At 35.3% G+C, this 11,408-nt stretch overlaps 2 protein-coding genes across 3 annotated transcripts; one reads left to right on the plus strand and one right to left on the minus strand.

Annotated features, from left to right (window-relative positions):
* Positions 1-696: 696 nt before the first annotated feature.
* Positions 697-6,364, minus strand: LOC133873516 (L10-interacting MYB domain-containing protein-like). Of its 2 annotated transcripts, none has more exons than XM_062311226.1 (6): positions 6,126-6,364; positions 2,866-3,019; positions 2,296-2,636; positions 2,086-2,218; positions 1,623-1,963; positions 697-1,544 (listed from the first exon to the last, which is right to left on the minus strand). In XM_062311226.1, exons 3-6 carry the CDS (start codon positions 2,626-2,628, stop codon positions 870-872), a joined length of 1,482 nt encoding a protein of 493 aa, XP_062167210.1. In that variant the 5' UTR covers positions 2,629-2,636; positions 2,866-3,019; positions 6,126-6,364; the 3' UTR covers positions 697-869. The 2 variants fall into 2 exon arrangements, with proteins under 2 accessions (XP_062167210.1, XP_062167211.1); XM_062311227.1 differs by having other exon boundaries at positions 1,623-1,960; positions 6,126-6,363.
* LOC133873221 (uncharacterized) lies at positions 3,754-4,702 on the plus strand. Its single transcript, XM_062310953.1, has 3 exons — positions 3,754-4,116; positions 4,216-4,392; positions 4,616-4,702. Exons 1-3 carry the CDS (start codon positions 3,754-3,756, stop codon positions 4,700-4,702), a joined length of 627 nt encoding a protein of 208 aa, XP_062166937.1.
* Positions 6,365-11,408: the final 5,044 nt, after the last annotated feature.

The following is an 11,408-nucleotide window of genomic DNA, read 5'->3' on the forward strand; positions in this document are numbered from 1 at the left end:
TCCTAGTCCTTTTGGACTATGAAGGTTTATGTTTTTTAGTTTTTTTCTTTGTTTGTTGGTAGGAAAGCACTCTAGAGAGGTTCCGAAAGGGAAGAGTTCACCGCTCGTGTCGCTGGCTAGAAGGCTTGGTCGTGCTTCGGTTTTCAACAATTTTTTGAGGCCAAAACTGTGTTGTTCTGCCGCCCTTTGGTCGACACGCGCCCCTCAACCTTGCTCGCCACCGTCCTCTGGTCCAACTGCCGCTTGCTGCGGCCGGAATGCTCGTCGGTGCTCGGTGCGTGGTCATTACACGCCATGGTGTTTTCACACCTTAGGTCGCGCGTGATAGCCACGCTCCGTTCCTTTTGCCATGTCTCATGGCGTCAAATGGCATGTGGTGCTCGATTGTTGGTGAGGTGTTTTTCGACAACAGTTTCTCCTCTGTCAGCAGTTCTGTTTGGGTGTTTTTTTTAGTTAGTTTGGTGGCAATTTGCTTTGTGGTTATTAACCTGGTCATTGCTTTTAGCCCAGAATGTGTGACCTTCTCCCTGTTTAAGGAAAGTTCTATGTCAACGTAGAGACACCATTCTATTTAGCTATATTTTATTTATAGTAACTGTTTGTATTGGTCTGAATCTTATTTTGGCTCAGGATGGGTGCACACCTTTATGGTGGTATAATATGTACGCCTTTATGATGGTGTCTTATGTACCTGTCGTCATGATTAATGAAAGTTTCAACTTTCCTTTAAAAAAAAAAAAAAAAACATCTCTTTACCAGAGAGATGATTGGTGGCCAAGATTACCATGTCCCAGATAATCTCGAGTTTGAATTGGCTTTATGATCATCCCTAAATGGGGAGGAGGAAAGAAGGAAAAAACCAAAAAAAATCACTGTTGACGGAGCTTCCTCATTAACCACTTCTTTCGTAGAGAGGCATCCAATGCTAAAAAAATCCTTCCTTTTTTCTCATCCTCCAAGAAGTCACAGGCATCCAGCAATAGATCGTCATCCATGTCCGGCATAGCCTGAAGCACATCAACCACGTCCTCAATCAAAATAGAGTTCTCTTTCTTTGGTTTCTTTGTAAATGATGTAACCACAACTGTCATCTCCCTTAGAGCATTAGCCATACCATCATGGATTCTTTTTGCTTTTTTAGACTGTCGAAATGTTTGTTTACACATCTCAGGTTGAAGCCTTTTCTGTTGTTCACTTGCATTCTTATCACCATCTGAATGTAGTGCTGCTTCTATTTTTCTGGATGAATGGTGCTTCTTGTCACCACCTGAATATATTGCTTCCTTGTTTTTTCTGGTTTTGTACTGCTTCTTATCACCACATGAATGCAATGCTTCTTCACCTGCATTGTCTGCAACATCTGCATTACTGATAATCAAAGCTTTTCCATTAATATTCTTCTTCCCATGGGTTTCCTCCTCAAGACGTGACTTGCAACATGGTGTATTATTTTTCATAGTTGTGGCTTCGGCGCCGCATATGATGCACATATCAGAATAATATGGCATTACTTTATTTCTGTACATCCGAAAGTTATGATGTGCCTGTATTTACAAGAAGTAAGCTGCTTGACACAGAATCTGTTGAAAAACTAGATCATGAGGAACAAAAAAATTTCGTACCTTGATGTACTTATTCCAGAGCCACTCATCAGCTACCACTTTTTGTTGTGTTTCATCCCAACTAAACCCCTTTTGAGTGAGCAGAATCTTTATGCTACTATAATGCCTCCTCAAGATATTATATCGATTTTTCAACACCACCCTACCATAATGGAAGCCAAATTTCGTATTAAATGATGTGACCATGCCTGCCCAAGCTTTCTTCTTAAAAGTGTGGCCAGTTTTATTCCCTTTATGCACCTGGTCGAGCATTAGTTCAACAAAAAATTGGTCCATGGTCTGCGACCAGTCAATTTTTGAATGATCGTCACTAGTTGTAGGTTTAACATTTGTTGTTTCTGCTACAAAGTTTGAGAAGTAATTAGAAATTAAATTGCATGCTTTGTGCATATAAATTAATTAAGAAACAAGTACAACTAAAAATCACCAACCTTTAAATTGATGAATACTCTGCATTTCATACCTTCATTGGCAAAGTCTATGTCGAAACAAGAAAGACTGTATCTTCCATCAGCAACTGCATGCCCACATATTATGCACAGCTCATTATAGTGTGGCACAACTCTTGCTCTGTATGGTAGCATATCAGGGTGGGCCTGCAAGTAGCATTTGCAAACTCATTGCAACTCAATTTTTTTTATGTAGTTTTGAAAGATTTACGAATAACTTTTACCTTGACGAACTCCGCCCATACATTATCATCAGCTGTTACCATATGTCGTGTTTCGTCCCACTTAAACCCACTTTGATCAACAAGAATTTTTATCTCATTGTATTGCTTCCTAAATCGCTTGTATCGGTTTTTCAGAACATCTGTATCATACTTAAATCTAAAATGTGTATTAAACCGTGCAATCATCTCTGCCCATGCTTGTTTGCTAAATATATGGCCAGTTTTATTCCCTCTCTGTACTTGGTCTAGCAAAAGGCCAATAAAGTACTTGTCTTGGGATGGAGTCCAGTTAGCCCTCAAACTATCATTGCTGATGGAGGAATTATCATCCATTTCCTCACCTGCAATTTAAAGAGTAACTGCAATAATGAATGAAGCACAAGCTTGCAAAATGTCATGTGCTTAGAAATGTACACAAGCCACAGTAGTCAAACAGTCTAGATGAACATTGTAATTGTAACACGAGTTCAGCACCCAATTGATTGTGTGAGCAACCAACACCATTTTGTCATGAACATGGAAAACCAGCACTACCACCTTTGTTGCAATGTTATCACATACACTACATACCTCCTTTCCATGCACATTAGTTTCTGCAACTACTAACATCAATGGCCCAGGCAACACAACCACGCATATCCCTGACACCAACACCAACTCTCCATCAACGGCACCATCCCCATCACCATATCTATCGCATCACCACCACTGCCGGTATCATTACCTGGTCCACATAAGTACATAAAAGCTTCAAATCATTCTTTTTTACTTTTGCTTTGTTGCAAAAAGCAGAAAAGGCAATATTCTTCCCTTTTTGCCCTTTTTGCCTTCCTTTTATTGCTCATTGAAAATACTTCATAATTTTCAATTTATGACGCCTATTTTTTTTTTTTCTTTAGATAAGTAATCAAAATTTCATTAAAAGCGCATAGGTGCAACCTCGGTAAACAGGAAGTTTACAAGATGCCTAATATGTTATTTAATAGAACATAATTCAAAATATCAGAAAAGTTAGCTCCCTGGCTAACAACAAACTGACTAGTGCATCTTATCCCACTTTTATGATCATCTGTTAGATCTTCAGCTAAGAGAGAGAAAGAGAGAACCTACTACTAATTTATTTACAGTAGCAGGCACTTTAGGTATGAGGGGCAGTAATTAGTAGTTGGTAACCCAAATGGAGGTAACTGCATGAGGTAAGTCAAAAAGTATTGGGAGCTGATTTTTGTCCCTAAGAGGGAGGGGGGCTTGGGGATTAAGAGGTTGGAGGATTGGAACAAGGCATCTATGATGTGGCATATATGAAATCCGTTTGCAAAGGCTGGATCCTTGTGGGTGGCTTGGGTAAAAGAATATTTGTAAAAAGGAAAATGCTTTTAGCAAATAAAAATTCCACAAGGGTGTTCTTGGTGTGGGAGAAAGCTTTTAAAGCTAAGGGATATTGCTAGAAAGTTTATGATGTTTAAGGTTGGGAGTGGAGAGAACATTTTCCTATGGTTGGATAATTGGCATCCAGATGGGGCGTTGCTTGACAGGTATGGTCCTCGGATCATATATGAAGCAGGGAGCCATTTAAATGCTAAGTTAGCCACTGTTATTCAGGAAAAGAATTGGTATTGGCAGGCAGCAAAGTCTGAAAACCTTGTGAAGATCCAAAGCAAGCTGCCTTTGGTGAGTATTGATGAGGAGGATCAGCCTATTTGGAGCATTTCTAAGTCAGGGGGGTTCAACTGTGCTGATTCCTGGAATGCTATTCGAACAAAGTACCTGCCAGCCACTTGGTGGAAGTTAGTTTGGTTTCCTGAAGCAATTCCCAAGCAAGTTTTTAAAACTTGGTTGGTTGCTTGTGATAATCTATCCACGGGTGAAAGATTGCTTAAATTGGGATTTGTCGGTGATGTTCTTTGTGGTTTTTTGTAGGGTTGTATTGAAGGAAGGTATCATTTGTTATTTTATTGTAGTTTTTGTAGAAGGGTATGGAGGGTGAACCTGGAAAAGTGTTTGGTGGATAACCCTCCTCATGGATGGGATGCTATTGTGGAAAGAGGAATAAAAGAATGGAAGGGCAGGGAGTTGAAGGCTGTACCCTGTAAACTGGTCTTGAGTGCTTCTATCTACAAATATGGAGGGAGAGAAATAATATAAAGCACGGAAACCAGATGCTCTCTGAGGAAAAACTTGTCCAGAAAATTAGTTGGGAAGTTATAATGAGAGTAATGTCTAAGAGAAAGTTTAAGAGAAGCAAAGAAAATGAATATTTATGTAATAAGTGGGTTTTGTTAGAGAGTATTTTTGAATGAAGAATGTGATTGGACTGCAGGCTGAAAATACTGCAGTTGAAGGAGAGGATTTACTGCTGAGTGTTGGTTGCTGGCTTCAGCACTCGATTGAAGCTTCTGCAGAGTAAAAGCTTTCTGCTTGTGAGTGGTTGGATGCGGGGCTGAAGTTGCTTTTCTGTGAGTGACTCTTTGAAGCTACTGCAGAGGAGCTTTACTCTGATGAACTTGCATTTTGAAAATACTGCAGTTGAAGGTGGTTTAGAGTGGCACTTGGAGCTTGTCTGTTTGGAGCTTCAGCTTGACAAAATTTCGTTTGTTTCTATTGTATAGTGTATAGAGTTGTATAGCTTGGATAGCTCTCACTATTAGTTTTGGTGTATAGGGGACTGGATGTTTCCTTGAGTTTTCTAGCTTAATTGCTAGAGTAATTTGTGCTTCATTGATTGATATATGAAAGATTTACTCATTCATCAAAAAAAAATAAGTCTAAAAAGTAGCGACTAAAGTCAAGAGCAAAAACTATCTCACCTAATATGTTCTTGGACCAATATGAGATCTTATTGAAAGAGGAATAATAATACTGGGGAAGTATACAAGAAAGGACATTGGCTCATGCATCTATATCAGCATAAAGACCTCAAGTACTAACGTAGGGGGCTAAGTGAAAGAGGTTAGTAGTTTAGGGGTCGATTGTAATTTTTTTTTTTTTTTTTTTTTTTTGTGGAGGGGGGAATTACTTGCCCAACAGCCCCTCAACTAAATTTGCGACCTTTCAGACTTCCAAGTTGCTAACAAAACCACATAAAAACGGCATTTTGATTTTGTATTTGAAAAAATGATGAAAGCAGAGCAGACCCAAGAAACAACTGAACTTCTGCATTGTTTAATCCAGCTTTAGTGCTATTTAAATGTTATAAATTATAAATTGAGCTATGATTCAAAACTGCAAGCTTGGCCGTTCTAATTTTGGCCCCCAAAATCATAAAACATTAATGAACAATTCCTAGAAAACCAAACACGTAAACCCATGTGCATTGTTCAATTCGATGGTCAATGAATCAAAGTTACTCTTTTTTGCAATGACGAATAACCAATTCAATCAACGAAAATTATCAAACACTAACCCACCACTTAGTTGGTGAAACAACTGAATTCAGAATTAAATGTTTTCTACTTTTATATTTCATGCTGTTTGCTTTCTGAGAAAAGGAGAAAATTTTGTCATTCGCATTAAGATAACTACAGTTTCTGTTATATTCCCTCAATTTATCAGCAGCCAAACAAGGCACGAAGCAAAGAAATTGAGAAACAGTTCACAGCCTAGCCAATCACTTCATCATCAAATGGATTCTCAGTAAATTTACAAGTTGGTCCTCGATTCAAAATATGATTAAACACTAATGCTCGTGTTTGGATGCCCAGAAAACATACTGAGGAAAAACAAAGAATTTCTAACCAACCAAGAAAGATAAGCAAGTGAATGAAAAAAAAAAAAAAAAAACAGTGAAAATTTGAAACCTAAAAAAATTAAACAAGAAGAATATCAGGTACCTCTTTGCGCAGGAAGGACCAGTGAAGCTCTGGGTGGCAAAAAGGGGAATAGGGTTGTCCGAGAATAAGAAAGAGAAATGTCTTTGCTTTGTTTGGTTGGCATTGGTTTACTTGTAACCAAAACTCTACTATACAGCCTACTTATTCGGTAACTCTGGTTTCCATGGATGGACCCATTTGTCATTGAATGGATCCGTACCTTTTTTTTAGCAAATACAAGGAAAAAGGATGAGTTTTCAATTCATATGGATCAGGTTTATTTTGGCATAAAATGTTTTTTTTTTTAAAAAAAAAATATTTTCAGTTAAATTTTTTTTGGTTAAAAATATTTTTAAATATTTAGTTCGTATGAAAAATAGCAATCGTGGCAATATATAGCCGATGACGGTAAACAATGACCGGCAACTTCTAACGAACTTCGATGGCGACCGACAAACTCCAGATATGGCCAGAAAACAGATTGCAACCGAGACAAAAATCAAGTACACTTAGGATTTTAAGTTCTACCGTGTTTAGAAGAACAACAATGAGACCATCTTGAAAGTACTCAAACAAAAACTAGTGCAGTACAGCTTCCCTTGTTGACAGAGGCCAAGAAAGCTTCACTTTCTTTTTTCTTTTTTTCTTTTTTCATGAAGATGAACCCATCCCTGTCAGGTAAATCTCAAACACATATAAAACAATCTTTCTATACGGATCGGATAATACTCCATTTTTACTAGCGGACTGACTCGAATAAATTATTTACATCCAAAGAAATTCGAACCTTAATCGTATGACTACCACAAAGAAAGTGGCATATATTTGAGAAAGTAAAAAGTATTCAAATAAGATTTCAGTTATACAAACTCAAATTTTTATAACCGGTCAGAAATTCAAAGTTGCATAGATGAAATGTTGTGGTTTTATGCTAAAAAGGCAAGAGAAAGATTTTAATCAAGCCTAAGGTGGAATAAGCTCTAGTGTTTCGGGAATAGTGAAATGATCTTTGTACAACATAGAGTGAAACCCATGTGAGTGAGACTTTAGAAATATGAATTTAATGCCCAAATTGGGTTCTCTTCTGGTTTCATTGGTGAAGAACCTCCAAAAATGGACAAATGCATGCTGAAAAACTTGAATTCTTCAAAAGTGATAGAGTTTGATTTTGGGACTAAGATCTTCTACAATTTTGAAGAAATTTTAGATTATCAAATTATGTGAATTTATGCTCTCTTTTTTTTTACAACAAACAGCGTGAAAAATGTTACGTATTAAATATATGACATGTTATCGAGGTAAACAAAAAAAAAACCTGATAAACTAAAAGACAATTTTTTACTCAAAGCTTTTATACGATATAAAGTGTAAAAACCTGATAAAGATATATTCGATTCTTATTGTTAACATGTCACATTTTTAATATGTAGCATTTTTCATGCCGTTTGATGAATGAAATGACCTAAATTCATATAATTTGAAAATTTATAATTTTAAAGAAATTTTAAGAGACCTTAATCCGTTTGTTCAAATGGTAGGACTAGTCACGAAGTATCCGAAAAGGAAAGCACGAAGAAGTGTTAGAATATTTTATGTTCTTTTTTATTATATTTTTTTGTAAGGTTTATCCTTTGTTGTGTTAGAATATTTTATATTCTCTATATTAAGCTTATCGATCTTTTCTTTATTAAGTCATTTACATTTCATGTATTATAGTAATCAAATCTCTCTTGATTTGATTATGATAAATACATTATTCTACTTATTACACTTTTCATATAAATAATGACATTTTGTATTATGTATATTACACACTTCAATAATAAAGATATAACCCTATTCGGTTGGTTCACGGAATAAGTCTTTGGAATAGAATGATTATTCCATTGGAATAGCTATTCTTTTATTTGGTAGGGACCTATTCCTTAGAATAGCTATTTCATGGGAATAACTATTTCCTTACGAAGAGGAATAATTATTTCTCTCATTTTTTAGAAGAATTATAATTATTCTTGAAGGAATAGACAACTTTTTTTAAAAAAAAAAAAAAAAAAAAAAAACATATTTTTCTTTAATTTTTCCAAACTAAACTTTAAAAAAAAAAAAACAAAAAAAAAAAACAAACAAACAAACAAACAAAGAATATAGATCAGATTTGTGGCCGGCCACCCATAGATTTAATGTCCAACATTTTATTTTTTAAAGATTTTATTTTATTTTTTAAAATAAGAAATTATGTAGGTTTTTTAATAATTTTGGATCAATTCCAATTGTGGTATATGTGTTGTCATCAAATTAAGAAAGTTGAATAATTATTTCATTACACTATTCCTCATTCCTAGTAATAACTATTCATTTTACTAATGGAATACCTATTCCGCGAACCAAACGAGACTAAATGTATCACTAGTCTTCTTCTAGCTCTTTTTCTTTCTCTCTACTTCTGCTCTCTTCACCTTTTCATATTTTACATAAAAATCTACAGAGAGAACTTTACAAGAACGACCTAGGAATATCTCCAGTTAGGTTTGCCTTGATACATTTTGAGGCCTAAGACAAGGTTAAGTGATGCATTTTTTCATTACAAAAAATATTAATTATAATTATAATATTATATTTTGATTTAAAAATTAATTTTCTCACTTTTTGGGATGCAAAATTGTTGTCTTCTTAAATTCTAATTGAAATTTTGGCTACTCAATGCTCATCACATGGCCAAAAAAATCTCTACCCACAACACAATTGAATATTATTATTATTTTCATTCTTTCCATTATTTCTAATAATAGAATGTTTAAAGTTAGAAAATGAATTTTATTTTAGAATGTCTTTATTAAATTATTTGAATCTCTTATTTAATACTATCATTTTTTTAAGACTTATTTCAAGAATAGAATATTGAAGAATTAAATGATATTATTGTATTTTTTTAATTACTTATTACTATAATTAGGAGCCTTAAATAAAGAATATTTAATATAATTAAGCCTTCAATTTTTTTTTTTAAATAAACTTCTTATTAATATTCTCACTCAAAGGAAGTGAACCATAACAGAGTAGCACCAGCATCACCTGCAGAGCAGTATCTTTCAGTTCCTAGCTAGTGAGGCCGGCTACCCAGGTTGCTTAATTTGTGTTCCATTGGGAACGGGGAACTGAAGAACTGTCTTTGCATGGATAATTGGATCAAAGCACACATGATCATAAATATTACGCAAATGAGCACTGAACCAAATGACATCCATGAAAGTAGTCTAGATGAAGAGAAGTCAAGCAAGCAGAAAACGCATATGTTCTGCTTTTTCAGCAGCAGACGTTGTGTTGGTTGAAATGGCAATATATAGAGGAAAAGATAATAGAACTCATGCACAGGTTTCATAAAGTCACACCAAAACTCCTAAGAAAATATATTGATAATTTAGTTGATAATACGATTAACTTCAAGAGATATGATATTTTGTCACTTCAAGACATAACTCTTAATTACCTTGTCCATGTGGCAAGATGGTCCCTTAACGTACTTAGCTTTAAGGTTTTTTTTCTAAAAGAGAGAAAAAAAAAAAAAAAAAAAGTAAAAGTAAAAGTTGTCACGCAGATAAAGGTAGTCAAGAGTTGTGTCTTGAAGTGACAATGTATCATATCTCTAAGCTTAAAACCACGAGTGCTTGCAAAGTAGTAGTGTTATGAAAATAGATTTCTATGGCGTCTAGAAGACATTGACATGACTTAAAACCAAGAATGCTTGCTAATTGGTAGTGTTATGAAAGTAGAATTCAAAATGGTAGTATTATGAAAGTAGAATTCTACAACGATTAGAAGATGTTGACATGACTCAAAACATGCTTGCAAAGTGGTAGTGTTATGAAAGTAGAATTCTAGAGCATCTAGAAGACGTTGGCATGACTCACAAGGACATATCTTACGAAACTCTTGCAGTCATTTTTGTTGTATCTTATCTTAGAGTAGTTGTAGTTTAATTAAATAAGAATAGTTATAATTATCTAAGTTAGAGTCTTTTAATTATTTGTAGCACTATGGTGCGGAAGTAATTTATTCATAAAAAAAAAAAATCATTTAGTAGTAGGTTTCTATTGTTCTATATAGGAATTATCTCCATATTTATGTTATCGCTTATAGACGTTTAGTTCCAGTGAATGTTTATCTCCACCTAGTTGAGTCATAATAAAAGTTGTTTTTCGAGCTGTGAAACTCAATTCTGCATAGGTTATGTTGTTCCTCTATTTAAAGAGATGCATTTCTTAATAAAGGTAAGCATAATTAATTTCAAACCTTTTGTTTAAAAAAGTATAAGTTCTCTCATTATCTAAGGTCGATTGCAGGCTTGTCAAAGGGTCGGTCGAGAATATCTTCAATGCTTAAGCTAGCTAAGAGTTATTTTTCACACCGAGGGAAAGTCACATAAAAAACGATAGAGTATAATGTGCGTACTTGGGGTGGTTGCCTTCATATTCTTATGTGAAACATGTGTCCTCCGTACGGCCTTAGACAGGTGTTGCCCTTTGATAGGGCACAACTCCTATCCATGCATTGTATCTAATTCATGTCGTCTAATGAGGAACATCTTTTACCAAGCGTCAATCATTGGTGAATTAGAACCCTAACAAATTAGTGGCGTTGAATCTCCCGCCTATTGATGAGCTATAATTATTATTAGGTGTCTTGCGGTGCTACGTGCTTGTGCTTGTGCTTGCATGCTGACAAGCCAAGGGTGTTGGTTGATTTTTTCTAGGAATATCGAATGGTATATATTAGATATTCATCTCTTAATCATCTTTATAAAAGCAAGTTTTTAATTTACAATTAAATTTAGGGTTAAATACCTTTAAGGTTCATGAGTTTTGACAACTTTATATTTTAATCCCTAAGTTTCAATTCGCATCACAGATGATACATCAATTTTAGGAAATGACCAAATTAGTACCTCGGTTAACTTCTCCGTCCAAAAATTAACGGTCCGCCACGTGTCAACCTCAGAAGTTGACACGTGGCACTATATAAAAAATAAAAAATAAAAAATTAATTAAAAAATTGAAAAACTAAAAAAAAAAGGGGGTGGCTCATGGCCACCATGGGGGTGGCCGGCCACCCCCATTTTGGCCAGGGAGGTGGCCGGCCGGTCTGGGGTGGCTGAACCACCCCCATGTGGTGGTTCGGCCACTCCCTGGACAAAAAAAAAAAAAAAATTGGGTTTAGGGTTTGCCCTTGGGGGTGGTTCGGCCACCCCAAGGGCAAAACGAGAAATTTTTTTTTAGGGTTTATTTTTCCCGTTTTGCCCTTGGGGTG

This window comes from Alnus glutinosa, chromosome 7 (genome assembly GCF_958979055.1).
Source record: "Alnus glutinosa chromosome 7, dhAlnGlut1.1, whole genome shotgun sequence".
In the NCBI taxonomy this organism is placed as follows: Eukaryota; Viridiplantae; Streptophyta; class Magnoliopsida; order Fagales; family Betulaceae; genus Alnus; species Alnus glutinosa.

What these genes read in the sequence shown, in the direction of transcription:
- LOC133873221 (XM_062310953.1), top strand. Translation starts at nt 3,754, where the DNA reads ATGTTTAAGGTTGGGAGTGGAGAGAACATTTTCCTATGGTTGGATAAT. An exon ending in CTGAAGCAATTCCCAAGCAA is followed by an intron (nt 4,117 to 4,215) that starts GTTTTTAAAACT and finishes GGTTTTTTGTAG; the next exon opens with GGTTGTATTGAAGGAAGGTA. An exon ending in AGGCTGTACCCTGTAAACTG is followed by an intron (nt 4,393 to 4,615) that starts GTCTTGAGTGCT and finishes ATTGGACTGCAG; the next exon opens with GCTGAAAATACTGCAGTTGA.
- LOC133873516 (XM_062311226.1), bottom strand. Translation starts at nt 2,628, where the DNA reads ATGGATGATAATTCCTCCATCAGCAATGATAGTTTGAGGGCTAACTGG. An exon ending in TATGGGCGGAGTTCGTCAAG is followed by an intron (nt 2,219 to 2,295) that starts GTAAAAGTTATT and finishes TGCTACTTGCAG; the next exon opens with GCCCACCCTGATATGCTACC. An exon ending in CATAGACTTTGCCAATGAAG is followed by an intron (nt 1,964 to 2,085) that starts GTATGAAATGCA and finishes CAAACTTTGTAG; the next exon opens with CAGAAACAACAAATGTTAAA.